Source organism: Pteropus alecto, unplaced genomic scaffold (genome assembly GCF_000325575.1).
Source record: "Pteropus alecto unplaced genomic scaffold, ASM32557v1 scaffold226, whole genome shotgun sequence".
In the NCBI taxonomy this organism is placed as follows: Eukaryota; Metazoa; Chordata; class Mammalia; order Chiroptera; family Pteropodidae; genus Pteropus; species Pteropus alecto.
Genome location: NW_006440132.1, coordinates 1,191,185 through 1,207,920, shown reverse-complemented (window position 1 = coordinate 1,207,920; position 16,736 = coordinate 1,191,185). Strand labels below are relative to the sequence as shown.

The following is a 16,736-nucleotide window of genomic DNA, read 5'->3' as shown; positions in this document are numbered from 1 at the left end:
ACCTGGCTAAGGCCTAAGATCTGGTGGTGAGCATGGGGTCACGACGGAGGAACAAGGAAGCAAACCGGGGGCCGTAGGGCGTGTGGAAGCCTCGGCACTCCCGCTTGCATCCACATCTGGTCTGCTTGTTCAAAGAGGCACCAAAAGGCTTCCATTCTCCAGTTTTGCTCTTGACATTGAAATTGCCTGCCTAGCCTCATAGCCTTTTGAGCTTCTGGCTCCTGTCAGGAACTAAGGACTGAATGGAAGGAGGACTGGGATATTAAAGTTTTGTGAGCCATTCTGCATTGAAGATGGTAGAGTACATGTGACCAGCTCCTTAAATGTCTTACCACCTCCTGGCCAGCCCTATTTCCTAGAGCAGAGATTTTTAATCCCTTTTAAGGTACAGAGTAGAAAAATGGTGAAAACTGCCAAGGCCCTGACAATTTAGTAGTGGGATGAAAGGAATTATGTGTTCTCTCTGCCCCCGTCTGAAATCTGCAGTGATCTATTGGAAGCTATATTTATATGTTGCAATGGGCACTGGACCAGGAGTCAGGAGACCTATGTTCTGCTTTATCCTCCTGCCACTCAACCAGTTGTTTGGGGAGAAGTATGGGAAGATAAATAAATGAATGTTTAGTACTGATTCAAGAAATTATAGTTTATAGATACTTTTTTTTTTTTTTTTAGCAGAAAATTACCTTAAAGAGCAAAGCACCTCTGAAGTTCTTTGAATTGTAGCCTCCAGAACTGTCCTTATGATTTTTCCAATTATTTGTGGGACTGGCCACTTTGGAAGTGCAATGTGGGTTTCGATATATGATGGGGGTGCCAGTGCCCCTCATGGTGATGGTGACACGGTCCAGGAGAATTGCTTGGCAGATAAATCCTTTGATAAGCAAAGCTCCTAAGATGCCAATAACGCGGAAGGCAAATATTGTTAGATTAATACTATCTGACCTATTGCTTCTCTTTGGCCACCCAGGTGCCCTGTTCTAAGAGACTGGTTTGGCCATGTGTCAAATTACTACTTTCATGGACCCTGGCAATAAAGACTTTCCCAAAGGTGGACAGCCTGGGCCTCCAAGGCCCTTTGCTGGCCTAGGGCATCGTTGCTCTTCCCTCACGAGGTTGAGTTTCCTGGGCTTTCGGCTGGTGCAGAACAAGAATGACTCAGTGTTCTAGCCCAACAGCAGTCACCGTCTTGCTGGGGAGGCGTGCAGCCTGGAGGTCCTCATCTCAGTCCATCTCGAGGACTTAGCCCGAGAGAGAAAAATCAGGGAGCGGAGCGAACTCTTACTCAGGAATCAGGAGATCTGCCTCTGCCGTTGACTGCAGGGCTGTGAAGAAGCTCGCTCCCTCCTATCCTTGGGCCTCATTTTTCTCATCTGAAAAATGGGAGAATGACCTCAGAGGAATCCTTCAGGGCAAACCCCGTAACTATTCAAACCCTGGTGCTGGGTTAGGGGTGAAACTCTCTGTCTAGGAGCCATTCTCCCCACCTGAACCAGGAACCCCTCTAACACATGCTGGAGCTTCCACAAATTGCCTGATTTTTTGGATTCCAGACTTTTTTTTTTTTTTAATAGAAAGCAATGTGAAAAACCTCACATTTTTTTTTTTTTTTTTTCAGAGCTGAAGCCAGATGAATTTCCAGCACAAGTCAAGACTTGGAAGCAAGAATGTGGGGGCGGGGAGTAAGAGGCTAAGAACCAGGAGACAGCCTGTGCTCCTTCAGAGAATGCCCAAGCTGGAGGCTGGGAGGGCGGTGAGTGTGGGCTTGGTGTTTGCTCATCTCCTCTGATCTTCTCCTCTCACAAAAGGGGAAATGGGCCCAGAGAAAGGTACGAGCTTGCATCGTGAGTCAGAGGTCCGGAGGCCTCTTCTTCTGTGTTCTGGTACCCTTCGGTCCCAGGATGTCTTAACAATATCCTGTCCTTTCTTGTTCCTGCATTCACTTCCCCTTGGATATCTCTCCACAAGACGGCCCGGGAGCGGGGCACGTGAGTGTTTGTAGGCCGTTTGTGCCCTGCCTACATCTTGCACACAGGAAGTGAGGGTTCAGGGTGGCACAGTAAACATTAAGAGAAACTATTTGCCATTTTAGGAGGATCTAGGAAAATATCATTCCTACCTTTCACATTGGTAGGTTGCCAAAATGTGTTCAACAAATACAGTTTTAGCTTCTACCATGAGACAAGTTGCTCTTTTTCAAAACAAGTGTAGTATATACATCTAGTGACACTTTCTGAGAAGATCATTCCTAATCATTTTGGAGCTATATAACTGAGGCATTTTTAAAATGTAAAATCTGATGGACAAGAAAAGCCATTCTGTCTAGCTGCCATCCTTGATAACTATCTTCTGTCAGCAGTGTCCAACCACACAGACAGAGAGCCTGGGGTAGGGCCCACAGCTCTCCCTGGCCCCTCTGATTGCTGAAACTGGAGCTGCCTGGGGAGGCTGGGGCCCTGGCACCAGCTCCTGCTTCTCCTTTCACAGAGAACATGTCTGCACATGAGCCCTCCCAAGCCACCTTGGAATCCCTCCAAGGACAGACCTGGAGACGGTCCAGGAGGGAGGGTGCTCCTGGGAAGGACACATCTATGGGAAGCAGAGACTGCAGCGTGCAGGCACATATGTGCAAATGCTTGCAGGATGGCCAGATCGTCCAAGTTTTTAAGAGAAACTGGAATTATAGATTTTTGTGTGAAATGTCTTGATTTTTAGAATACTCCGTGAGTCAAAAAACAGACTCGAATGAAACGAGCATCCCACAAACTGTGTCTGCAGGCCACTACTTGCAACCTCTGATAGAGCCTGGTATACCATACACACAACCTCAGCAGATGAGCTAACACTCCACAGGTAGCTCACCCAGGCTTTGCCATTGTATGTGTTTATCCAAGTGCATACCTTGCGTGCACATAACAGACACCAGTCATTAAACATTTATGAACACATGCTATCTCCTAGGATATCATTATAATATTTCCATTCTCCAGCTAAGGAGATCGAGTATTGGAAATCTCCAAGGTCACGTAGCTAGCTAGTGGCTGGACCTTCATCCCAGGCTGCTTGACCACAAAGCCAGTGTTTTGACTGCCACACAAATTGCCACCCAGATGCCTGCGCTCTGAACTGAAATTCCAGGTAATTGGCTTCCTTTACTAAACTCAGCTCTGTGAGTTCAGAGACTATGTTTTGTTTGTTGTTGCATCCACATCACCTAGCACCGTGCCCAGGCGAACGTAGAAGATGCTCAATAAATATTGGCGGGATCGCGCATAGACACACATAAACTCACACAGGCATGTGACTCCACCACACCCAAGGACATTTGAACACTCACGTTCCCACGGACACACCACCCACCCCCATCCCTCACCTCCCAAGGCATCAGACAGAGCTGGGCCTTCTCAAGTCCCCCTGCCAGTCTTGCCCAAAGCCTTCACAAATTGGTTCCTGGAAATCTCGAGGCGACTGTGGTGTTCTTTTTCCCTAACTCAGGAGACAGCTCAGCAGTTTTGTTTTTCAAAGTCTGGGACTCATAAACCTGGATCCTTTCTTCGTTTATTCCACTAGAATTTTCCTTGGCCTGGTGCCTTTCCCCAGGGCTTTGGCCTGGAGGTTACACTCAGAGCGCCCTCTGCTGGGCACCATCCTCCCAACCTAGTGGGCCGTAGCAGAGGTTTCAGAAGGAGGGTACCTGTGTTGGACTCGACTGCTTTACAGATGGGGAAACTGAGCCAGACGGTGGCAGTGGGCAGAGGTTGGGGGAATGAGGGCTCATGCCAACTGTGTGCCAGGTTTTATGATTTTTTTTCACTGTTAAGAGTGAAAAAGAAGAAATAGCTTCCAGAGCTCAGACACAGCCGAGAAAGGCCCTCTGTTCTCCCCAGGCCTCTGTGTGGAGCAGATGGCAGAGGTTTAGGAACTTTATAAGATGCAACTTCATCCTTGAATCTCTACCACATTTAATAGGTGAGGAAACTGGAGACACAGACAGATGTTAGGAGGAATATTTATTGAGCGTCTGCTATGTGCTAGCGAGGTTTATAAATTCTCATTTAATCATCACAGTAACGTTGTGAGATAGATGGCTTTGTTTCCATTTCACAGATTAAGACATAGAGGCCGCGTGAGGGCTCGCCATCAGAAAGGGAAGTGGGAGAGCTTAGACTGGAATCCAAACCTACTGTTTTCTTGGCTTTGCAGCCTCCTGGATTTTTCCTATTTGGCTTCAGTGGGCCCAGGGCAGAGCCTTTGTGGCTGGGCTCATGGAGGCAAGGTTTTTATGGCTCTCATGCTCAGAAAAGGAAGGCCCTCTTTTAGGCCTCTTCCAGAGGTCAGCACTGGGGGCCAAAAGGGTAATGGGTTGAGCAGCCCCATCGGGCTAGAAGCTGAGGGCCCCAGAGCTGGGAGGAGGGTCTTGGGACTGGCAACTGTGCCAAAGCCCCTTAACTCACAGTAAAAACAAGATTGGATGTCTTTATAAACTGAATTCATGAGAGGTTCCAAAGAGCAAGGGTTTTCCTGGAAAAGAAAGCAGGTCCTGGAAGGTTTTTGTTTTGTTTTTCTTCTTAATGGGGTTCTGGTTAATGACACAAGGAAATGAAGAACACATTTCACTAAGAATTAGTCACTGCCCTCCCCAACCCATCCTCCATCCTACTGCCCTGTTCAAAACCTTCAAAGCCTCTCACTTCCTTTAGGAAAAAATCCAGTTCCCTTATCTTGTTGGTTTTTGGTCTAACTTGGCCTTCTCTTCTACTTGTGTCTTTTAAGCAGACCACCTAGGGGGCTCTGTGCATACCTCCCTTCATTTTCACTGCTGGGCCTTTGCTCACATCATTTTCTCTCTCTGAAAAAAATTCATTTCAGTTTATCCAGATCTTAGTCATTCTTCAAGACCCTGCTCAGAGGTCACCTTCTCCATGGAGTCCCCACTATGCCCGATAGGAAACATTCTGCCTTGTGCTAACCTTAGAGGTGCATGTTCTAGTTCCCTTGAGACCGAAACCCTAGAGAAACAGTGTTGAATTCACTTTGATTCCTTTATATGGGCACACATGAGCACGCACACACGTGTGTGTGTGTGTCCACCCTTTATGCCACTTAGCAGGTGCTATAGAAAGAGCCTGAGACCCTCAGCTCTGTCATTAGATTAGGGCTGAACAAAGATCGTGATGGAGCTTTGCCATGTCTTCCATTTTCAAGTCAAGACAGAGGGGCTTTGTGGAGTCTACTTAGTTGACACATGCCTATGGTAGTCTGCGATGGGGAGACGGAGTGGACTGGCATCTGAAAGCCTCCAGGGAAATATAGAGGATGAAAGATGGGTACCATCTTAGACAAACAAGACAAAGGAGAGGTAGCACTGCTCGGATGGGCCTGAACACCCTTCCCAGCCTGGCTCCTTATCTGTAAAATGAAGGGAGGTTGGTTAGACGATCTGTAAGAGATCTTTAAACTTCGGTATTTTATGATTCTACATAGGAGGTTCACAAGGGAAAAAATGTCAACTCTACTGGCAAATTTGAGTCCTTCGAAGGGAGGTAGAGGGGGACCTGTCAATTCAGAGTCCTATGAATCATGCTGCGTCAACGTAGTAAAGGATTTCAAGACAGTTTGCAAATCTATCGAGTTAATCTGTGGTGCCGCCTTCCTTCATTTTTCTACACCAATGCCAGTGTTCCCCCTGCCCAGTACCCTGCACCCGAGCCCTCATCTGCCTAGCAAGTTGTCCTAGCATGGGAGACAGCTTAGAGAACAGCTAATGAAACATATTTATTGGGTAAAGGGAACTCTGAGGCCCAGAGAGGCAGAGTCTTTGCCAAGATTACAAATGACAATATACTACCCTTCCAGTGAGTGAGAAGGCCATCCTGCTCAGAGGCTGGGAACATGGGGCCCAGAGCCCAAAATATACCCTACCACCTGTGAAGGTATACAACTTGGCCTCCAGGAGCCTCAGCTTCTTCCGTCTTTGAAGTAAGGATGGTGACAATTATTACAGGATGTTTGTGTAATGTCTACAGAATATTCCATGAAATGCAATCAGCAATGATGCCAGGCAAGAAATGCTGAATTCATCACTTACTGTGTGCCACGAATATGTTATTAACAACCATAAGTTATATTTATCAAGCCAGGCACTGTACCTGTCACTTTATATGCATGATCTGTATTATCTCCTGTAAGTCTCACAGAAATCCTCTGAAGTGGGAATAATTAGTACTTTCATATCTCAAATGTGAAAACGAAGGTTTAAAGAAGGAAAGCAGATGTTTTCCTTTCTACTAATGGACTCTCAGAGCTGAAGGGACATTGGATATCATCGGGGACAACTTTCTACTTTAAATGGCTCCTGCAACATTCCCGGAAGGAGGTAGAGATAGGGAACTAGGTCCCTCCTAGAGAGCAATTCTGCCTTGGAATAGCTCTGGCTATAAGAAAATGCTTCTTTACAGAGAGCCCAAATCGATCTCTCTATAACTTCCACTCACTTGCATGGTAGAAAGAACACTGGGCTGTCAGAGGCCTTGGGCTGGTGTTCCAGCCTTGCACTTAACAGCACTGTGACCACCGGCAAGCTGCTTCTCTGGGCCACAGCTTTCTCAGGTGAAAATGAAGGAATTGGATGAGATGAGCTCTAGGTTCTTCCTGGTTTAGACGCTTCAGGGTTATATAATTCACGATTGTGTACGTAACACACAGGTATCTGATTATAATGATGGAAACAGAGAAGGAGTGGACACTGTGTTCCAAGGCACAGATCCATTTCTGCCAACATGTCTGTCAGGGTGGGGATCCTGCCAGTTAAGAAGAATCCAGAACATTCTTAGAAATAGAGTTCTCATCTCGTTTTAAAACATTTTCCCTTTCCTTCTCCTCCTCTCCTCCACCCTTTCTCCTTCATCCTTTCCTTTCTTCCTCCTCACTTCCTTCCTTCCCTTCTTTTGGGAAGGGCCTGGCCTATGATTACCAATCAATAATTCAAAGGCCTGAAGGAATATTTCATTCTCCTAATCAAAGTTAAAGATCAATGTCCCTAGTGACGAGTTTCTCACCTCTCATTAAATATGCAGAGTTAAACTGTTTTCAGGAGTACGGAAAACCCATGGAAACAAGATCCATAGTTTCTTCTTATGTCTGAGAACCTCCCAGATTTGGCTGCTAAATTCCCAGCCCTTGAGGGGGGGTTTTCAGCCCTGAAGTACATGCATGGGCTTTCATGGTAGCCTCTGAAATAGTATGCAAGTTTGTGTACTATGTGCATAGGTGCATTTTCTAGGAAAAGGGGTATATGAAAGGGAAGAGCAGCCCTTGGAGGCTGGGAGCTAGCCTGGGAGCTGCCTTAGTGTTCCTAGGAGCTGGCCTGGTGCTCGGAGCCAGGCTGTGGTGTTCCCTGTGTCTGAGAACACCAACACCAGACAAAATGGATCAAGACCAAAAAAAAAAAAAAAAAAAAAAAAAAAAACTCCCCAAAAAATTAAAAGAAGTGTAAATAGCAAATATGCTGGTAAATTTTTAAACCTGTTCTTTGGAAACTTGAATAACCACACATTTTTTTTTTTCTAATGACATCATTTTTATACTACAATAATATAAAAAAAAAAAAAAAAGACTTCCTCATAATCATGTTAGAGAAGAGACTAAAAGGAGAACATTATCCAAACCACAAAAATGACCAAACATCCCTTTTCCTGGGTAATGTGAGAGACTGCTATTTTTTTTCCTCCAAGTTAGATAAGAATTAAGGTACTCCTAGGATTAGCCCTGCTTCCTGACAGTATCCATTCCAGAGCAAAGCCCCACTTCCTTGAACCCTCCCTAAAATAATCCACCACAGGCCCAGATCCTATGCTAAGTCCTTTCTAACATCCTTTTATTTAGAAGCTCATGGTTCCCTTGGTGTGCGTTCTCTTTCATTGCAGTCAGTAATTTAACAAAGCTGAGCCTGTTAATGAAACAGGCTCAGCTTTGTTAAATTACCATCCTCTCTTTTGCCTGGTTTACTGCAGTAGTCTCTCTATTACTACCCTGGGCTTATTTTCAATGTAGCAGTTAAACTAATCCTTTTAAAAGTGAAAACAGACCATGTTGCTCCTCTGTTGAAAACCTCGCAATGACTCCCCCTTCCCTCCGAGCAAAGCCAACCCCCGTTTCATGATCTGCTACTCTGGTCCTTATGGTTTCTGGCATCATCTCCACTTACCTTCCCGTTTGCTCACCGCGTACCCGTTGCACGACCTCCTTGTTCTTCCTATAACACACCAGGCATGCTTCTGCCTTTGGCTTAGGCACTAGATGCTTGGAACACTCATCCCTTATACAGTGACATGGCTCACTCTTTCACCACTGTCCAGTCTTTGCATGAATCTCACCTCATTGAAGCCCACCCTGCTCTGACCACCCTATTTAAAATATAACCCCTCCCTCGGCTACTACCAGTCTCCCTTTCTCTGCTCAACTTTTTCTTTTTCTCCATAGCCTTTCTCACCTTCTAACATTCAAGGTCAATCCCATAATTATTACCTTTATTGTTTATTGCATGTCTCTCCCAGCTGGACTCTAAGTTCCGCAAGGGCAAGGATTTAGGTTCCAAGCACCTGGAATTGGGCCTGGCCTATGATTACCGATCAATGCATATTTGTTGGATGTTGCTGAATAAATTAGCATCACAGGGGCTGACCCTGGCTCAGCACCCCTCACTGAGAAATAGACTGACCTTGGCTCAGCACCCCTCACTGAGAAATAGGGAGCTAGGCTTGGCTCATTGTCAATTCCACGTATTTTCTGAAGACAGTTTCCCGAACTTCAGTCATGTGCATGCCAACCCTATGATTTTTGCCCTAAGAACAACCTATCCTTTTATTTACTTAAAACTTTTCCTTAAGTAGACTTACTTTTTGACAAATAAATTACTTTAAAAAAACCTGTATATCTTGGCTTACATATTTTTTTTTAACACAGATGTTCCTCGACTTATGATGGGGTTACACCTCAATAAACCCATCACAAGTTGAAAATATCGTAAGTCAGAAACACATTCAGTAACCTACCGAACATCATGGCTTACTTAGTCTAATTTATCTTTAACATGCTCAGAACACAATAGCCAAAAACCTTGGCAACGCAGTATGCTATAGTGTATTGGTTGTTTACCTGCATGATTGTGTGCCTGACTGGGAGATTCTGCTCAGTGCCACTGCCCGGTATCATAAGAAAGTACTGCCTCACATATTGGTAGCCTGGGTAAAGATCAAAATTCAAGATTTAAAGTATGGTTCCTACCAATGAGTATCGCTTTTACACCATTGTAAAACCATCCATATGTATAAAAATAAACACCGCTATAAAATGTTCACCCAAATAGAAACCTGCCTTATGTTTTCCCCTTCAACTGTATAAGACCCTCCTGCCCCTCTCTACTGCCCACCTTTTCCCAGGAAGCCTCCAGAAGCTCATTTAATCACTCACTTCTCTGAGCGCCTTCATACTTACAGAAAGAATCCATACCCAATATTTGGATGCTTACATGTCATGCAGTTTTGTTTTCTGTTTCAAAACATAAGATTATAAAATATCTTCTTAGAACTCTAGATAAAAGAGACATTGGAGTATTCAACTCCCTTGTTTTACCAGCCACCAAAAGGACGAGGAGGCTTTTCCCAAATCTCTGCCAGGAGAAAGCCAAGACTAGAACTTGAGTTTTCAGATGCCCACACTCAGTGGGGAATTCACAACTTATTGAGTCCTTCTGATGTATCTGGCATTGTGCCAGGCCCAGGAGATAGGGGCGAATAGAATGGACCCAGACTTTGCCTGCATGGAGCTTACAGTGGAGCCAGGAAGCTGCACACAACACTATTATACATGATTAAGTAAATAATTGCAAGTGTCTTAGAAGAGAAGTACAGGATTGAGTAGGGGCCCCAGGCTGATTGGAGGCAGTGAAAGCCCCACTGAGGAAGTATGTTTAAATGCATAGGAGTTAGCTGAAGAGGAGCTGGCAGATTTCTAAATGGGTGCCAGGCTAACTCACAAAGGCCTGCTTTGATGTTTGGAACTCAGTTGCATTATGTGTGAATAAGGCCACTGTGACCCGGCCTATTGGCCCCAGTGCTCAGGAAGAAGGGAATCCAACATCTCAGAGACTCTGGTGTCCCCCCTCCCCCTATCGAGCGCTGCAGTGGTCCCCTCCACCCTGCATAAGAAAGAAGAGGACAGGAGACACTTCAGGCCTGCTCTGGAGGGGCCCTCACTGGCAGAGAGTTGGGGCATATTGGACACATTGGTTGTTTTTGCCAAGGGAGTGCCTACAATGTGAGCTTTGACATTAACAAAAATAAATCCTTAGTTCCTGGAAGTGGAAAATCTTAGTATTACTTACAAGGCGCATACTACAAGGCTTCATGTAGTTTCACCTAACTGGTAAAATGCAGATTTTTCAAAAAGGGAATGCATTTTGGTCACCATTACTGTCACATCCAGAATTTATCTTCATGTTTCCTTGGAATATTTCAGTGGGCTGAATAAACTATACGTTTCTAAGAAGTTCCAACTGCATCCTGCCTTAGTCTTAGAAAATGAAACCTGACAAGCAATGTGATGAAGTCATGTGGAAGAGGGGTATATTTAGACTGAAAAGAGCCGTGGAGTTTGGTCTTCTTCTTTGCCCCCTTACTAGTCTGGGAAAATTCATCCTTCTGAGCCTCTATCTCCTTATCCATAAAATGGGGATAATAATAATTCCTGTACCTCATGAGATGTTAGAGATTTTAAATGGGAATATATGTGAGAGCTGTAATGTGCTGCAAAATGTCACTTAAAAATGAACCTCCTGTTGGAGAGGATGTGGAGAAATAGGAACCCTCCACACTGCTGGTGGGACTGTAAATTGGTACAGCCACATGGAAAACACTATGGAGGTTCCTCAAAAACCTAAGAATTGATCTACCATATGATCCAGCAATCCCTCTACTGGGTATTTACCCCAGAGACTTGAAAATCCATATCCAAAAAGATATTTTCACACTGGTGTTCATAGCAGCATTTTTCACAGTGGTCAGGACATGGAAGCAATCGAAGTGTCCTATGATAGATGACTGGCTTAAGATGTTGTAGTACATATATATAATGAAATATTACTCAGCCATAAGAAGAGATGAAATACTGCCATTTGCGACAACATGGACGGACCTCAAGATACTCATGCTAAGCGAAATAAGCCAGACAGAAAAAGTTGAAAATCATATGATATCACTTATATGTGGGATATAAACCTAAAAGCAACAGATGAGCAGGACAAACAAACAGAGACTCATGGACATGGACTATAGGCTAGTGGTTACTAGTGGGGTAGGGGAGGAGGGGAGAGGTAGATGGGGTAAAGGGAGTCAAATATAGGGTTTAGGGGGAGGGCGAAGTGGGTAAAGGGGATCAAATATATGGTAGCTGAAGGAAACTGGACTTTGGGCGGTGAACACACAATAGAATATACAAATGTCAAATGATAATGTCCACCTGAAAATTATATAATTGTATTAACCAATGTTACCCCAATAAACTTAACTAAAAATTTAAAAAATAAAAATAAAAATCTCACAAGGATAATTTAAAAATAAATGAACCTCCTGTTATGAACCCTCTTTTGTAAAGCTCCAACGGAGGCTCAGAGACTTGGTTAGGGCTAGAACAAAGGTCGCCTGATTCTCACTAAGTTTCCTTTCGCCAGGTTGCTGCACTGGGGCCTGCCTTCCGGGAGAGCAATCATTGGCAACAGGGAGTTCCTGGGGAAATGAATATATTCTGGGCGGCATGGGAAGGGAGTAAAAAGATCCCCAAGCGGGTAAGAGAAGGGCAATAGAAGGGAGGGGCAAAGACAGACTTTCCTACCTTCTCAGTTTGCTGAGGGCTCTGAGGTTAAGCCTTCTCAGGTCCCTATTGCTACCTTCTCCACCTCGCTCAATTTACCTGTCTGTGTGGTTGAAGCCGAGCTAGCATAAAATAACACTCTTTTCTGCTTTTTCACACATTTTGAAAGCAAAGTCAGGCTTTAATGGTCAGTTTTCTGTTCCTTGGTATTTTCTTTTGAGCAAAGGGCATGGTTTTGTAAGATACTACATTTCAATGGGCTATTCTTTTGTTCCCATCAAACATTCCTGAGTGGTAGGTTTCAGGAGGCATTCCAATTTATTGCTTCTGGTATCCAATAACCTTGGAATGAATATCTGTCTCCATGCTCCCCAAGGCCACATTATATCAGAAAGTTACAGCTCTTAAAATCGGTCTCTAATAAAAGCAAGTACCACTAATTCTAAGTGAGCTTTCCAAATAAGGCCAGCTGTGAATGTTTTTTAAAAAAGAACATTTTTTTTTAAAAAAAAGGAAGAACGGTTTTTTTTTAAAAAAAATGGACTCAACAACAGGAGTCCATAGTGAAAACTGCATGAAGATGAACTTTTTCAGGCATTTTCACAACCGTTTAGAAAGATATCTTCTGCAAACTCATCTAAATTAGCTGAAAATTCTTGGCATGATGGACACGTTGTGTCTGTAGGCCAATATTCAATCCAGGTTGAGGAATCTAAAGGGTAGATGTACCTGCCAAGGAAAAACAAAAACAAAGCATTTGCGATGATGGCCACAGATAGATACTAGCTGAATTCAATTGATCCCGGCTGCTCAAGTCCCCAGGGGTCAGGCTGTCAGCCCAACTTCTCTGGAACAGCCTCCCCCTGGGAAGACCCAGAGCCCCTATGGTAGGTTGTGAGGCTGCTCAGGGATCCCATAGTTAAAAGCAGGAGTAACATCTGTTCCAATATCTACTTTTTAAAAGCAGATAATAAAGTACATAAACATTTTCCTCTTTAAAAACAGAATAGTCTGAGAATTTATTGAGGGAGCAGATTTGGTATAGGGGGTTCAGATGAACACTCTCAGATTCCTCTTCAGACCCAGGCGCTCAGTTGGCTTATTTGTCAGCCAGACCTCAGCTCCCCTAATAATTTGAAATAGTCCTTTGTTTTAAACTCACATTATTTCATGTATACTCTTAATGGTTTGTTGCTTAACAGCAGGGCACATAAGAAACATGTAGTGTATTTAAGAATAAATTACACTCAGTTTTGAAGGGAAGATCAGAAACTCTAAAATATCAAAATATTGGTGACTTACTTAAAATTGAAATTGTGTTTTATCTGGAGGGCTTCTTTGCCCATAATTAAATACTGTCTTCCTTTTTGCAGGTCAGCATTAGCACAGGTTATCTTTTTAATGAAGGTGATTTCGGTGTCTTTCTCAGCAACAGCTTCACCTGAGAGACATACAAGTAAGGTTATCACGTTCATGTTACAATGTCACGATTATAAACTCTAAGCATTCCAGTCCCTCATGGCTGTTTATTAGTGAGTATAAAGTTATACTGAGAGGCTAATGGCTATTGAAGAGCAAGAATGTCCATACGGTTAAGACTTCAGACTCGAAAGACTGGGTTATACTCCAGCTCTGCCACTTCCTGGTTGTATGGCCCTAGACGAATGATTTATACTCTCTGAGTAGGGGCTCAGGCCCCTTGTCTGAAAAATGGACATGACAATAAAACCTACCTTATAGAACTGTTGTGAGATTAAATGGGCTAATATATGAAAAGTGCTTAGAACATAGTAAGCACTATATAACTTTTTGTTATTATTCTTCTTGTAGAAGCAGGAATTAAAAGAACCTCTGATAGCTGAACAATATTATTCTCCACATAGTACACAGAAAAATCAAAAAGGAATTGGTAGTTGGCAGTGGGTAACTTTGTAGGAAAGTGCAAAACGTTAAAAGACTTGGGATTCCCAGAGAATTCAGAAGTAGCCAACAAGTTGGCTCTCCTATCCGGAATGAATTCCTCCCCATGTTGGCCTGTTGAATTTCTACCCATCTTCAAACACATCTTCAATTCTCACAGGAACTAGTAAACACTCCTTGATGTTCTCTGTCATAAATATCTGTCTCCCCCTTACTCCCATTATACTTGGATTTCTAGCACAATGTTTCACTCCACATGTCTGTCTCCTCAGCTAGGCTGGAAACTTCTTGTGGCAGGGACTGGGTCTAATTCATTGCTATATATTCAGGACTGCTAGCCAGTTAGTTATTAAACTCTGGCAGAGTCATCCTAATTATGAAAGCCTGAAAAACTTCTGAACATGTTGGTAAATCATATACAATAGTAACTGAATAAACGATCAACTTTAATTAGTGATATAAATTCTAGTTTACACATATTAGTTCAAGCTAAGGTTTTCCTGATGGCCATTAATACATGACTTCCTGTTGCAGCAACATGCAAACAACATTCTTAGCACTATTTGCTAATTCAATCCTTGTCATGGTAAGCAGTGTATGGTGCCTTATCATTATTTTTAAAAACCTTTTGTTATGAAAAATTTCAAGCATATTTAGAAGAAAATAATTAACCTAAGCTTCCACAATTTTTTTCCCACTTATATCCTCACCTACTATAAGCACCCGTATTTTAGGAGAAATACCAAATGATCATTATCCTCGAACTACATAGTAGCTCTTGATTCTAAATAGTTTTGTTTTTATTTTGATTTGCTGTTAGTGTATAGCAAGTCTTATGTAAGTGGTTAAGTGTGTGTCATTATGATATTTATATCAATTCAAAATTTACACATACTAAAAACAAACACCCAGAATGAAAAGATAACAAAGTGTACAAATTTTTCTTAACATATTTTATAGTTTTTATATTTGTTTAATTTATTGGCCCATTTCCTTTTTTAAAAAATGGTGTCTCCTTAAAGAGAATATAAGCTTTTTGAAGGTAGGAATTCTGGCTGTATTATTCAAGTTGTATCCTCTGTGTCTAATATAATGCCCAGCACATAATAAGTACTAAATATGTGTTGAAAGGAAAAATAAATAAATGAATACTTACCAGATTTGTAGACATCCAGGAGGGTTGCAGTGTACTTGACAAAAACATTTTCTTCAGTTATGGATGTAATACTAACTTTATAAGCTGGTAAAAACAAAACAAAACAAAAACACAGCAGGTCATGCTTAATACTACTAATGCCATATCCAATAGAAGCCAGTTTGTCAAACTAATGAGAAATGAAGCATGACAAGCTCTTATGGACATGAGGTAGATCTTACTTTTTCCAAGAAGCCTCCCCAAATACTCTCAGTCTGATTCAACTGATCTTGACTGTAATCAAGATTCTTACTTAGAATTGTTAGCCCTGGCCACCATTATAGAACAGGCCGATTAAGATAAGAGCAATATTAAATTAAGGCAGATTCACACAAAACAGTCAGAATAAGCCTTTGTTAGATATAAAGTTAAGATTCCGATCCTTTAAAATTAGTGGAGTCATGCCCAAGGGGCACTTGGAAGAGGCCTGTCCTTCTCTGTATGCCCACAGAGGGGGCCTTCATCTGTCATTCAGGCCCACTGTGTGAGCTTCCTCGTTCCTTTGCTTTCATTTCTCAGATACCTCCGCTGGCTATGATCTTTGGTTCTTGATAGGATTTTTTCTGATTCATCTCTACTTGGATTGGCAACTATCTGACACGAGCCATTCCCAAGGCTGTTTTCTCTTTATTCAGACATCAGTGTTTAATCCATGTGTGTTTGACCTCAGTTATGGAATGACCAACTTGAAGGGACTCATCCCTTCTATGTGGCCTGAGAAAGATTCTTTTGTTTTTGCTTTTGATGGGGTTGAATGAACTAAAAGGCTCGTCTATTTTTGAGATCTTAGCTAGCTAGGTATTGGAAAACATAGTTTTAGCACAGAGAATAAATGCAATCTGGATTTAGTTTATTACTTTCAAGAAAAGACTTTATTTTAATAGATAAATGAATGAATAATCTCATTGTGGCAGAAACAAAGGCTTTGTTAATTAGTGGCTTAAAATAGATAAAAACTGTCCTGAATTTCAGATTCATAAATCTTTATAATGGGAGAAATGTACCTACTGTGGGCATAGGTGGAGAGAGTAAACTATTTTATCTTGTTTCTATTTTGTTTTCCAGTAACAACCTGTAGTCTCCAAAAATGCCAGTTAAGTTTTTATTTTTGAATGTACTAAATTAAATACAGATTGCATTTATTCTCTGTGTTAAAATAAGTTTCTGATATTTAAGAGTAAAAATAATTTTAAATAGAGGGAAGATATAATTTAGTGAAATTTTTGTTTGCTAAAATAATATAGTATTCTCTTCGAGTCTCCATGTATTTTAAAAACTGCAGTGGTTCTTGGCTGAGTTGGGCAACTTTTTAGCTTTTTTTAAAAAATCAAGATGAATTCAAGGGAAAGAAAGACTATAAATCATACAAAATTCATTATGATAGCTGTATTTCCATTAAGAGAATTCAGTGTAATATAATGGAAATGATACTGGTGAGCAGGATATCTCCAAGTTCTACTACCTACTTCCTACACGGCTTTAAGCAAATTATTTAATTTCTCTGAGCCTCAATTTCTTTACTGGTAAAATAGGGATGATCCTCTGTTATCTCAAAGGGGCCTCATGAGACTCCAGTGAAAAACTATGTATGAAAGCAGTTGGTAAACACAAAGTGCCAAATCAACTGTATTGATATTTTATTTACAAATAATGCTTTGCTGATTTTCAAGAAGAGATTTGAGATAGTGTGCAATATGGTTTCTCCCTTCCTCTAAAAAAAAAAAAAAAAAAAAAAAAATCCAAAAAAAAAACT

At 42.1% G+C, this 16,736-nt stretch overlaps 1 protein-coding gene across 1 annotated transcript in view; it reads right to left on the bottom strand.

Annotated features, from left to right (window-relative positions):
* Positions 1 to 12,458: 12,458 nt before the first annotated feature.
* Positions 12,459 to 16,736, bottom strand: part of C5 (complement C5) — a 75,273-nt gene continuing 70,995 nt past the window's right edge. Inside the window, exons 39-41 of the mRNA XM_006917074.2 lie at positions 14,945 to 15,028; positions 13,171 to 13,309; positions 12,459 to 12,597 (exon numbers count right to left, since the gene is read on the bottom strand). Of these exons, the coding sequence (XP_006917136.1) occupies positions 12,459 to 12,597; positions 13,171 to 13,309; positions 14,945 to 15,028 (362 nt within the window). The remainder of the gene's footprint in view (positions 12,598 to 13,170; positions 13,310 to 14,944; positions 15,029 to 16,736) is intronic.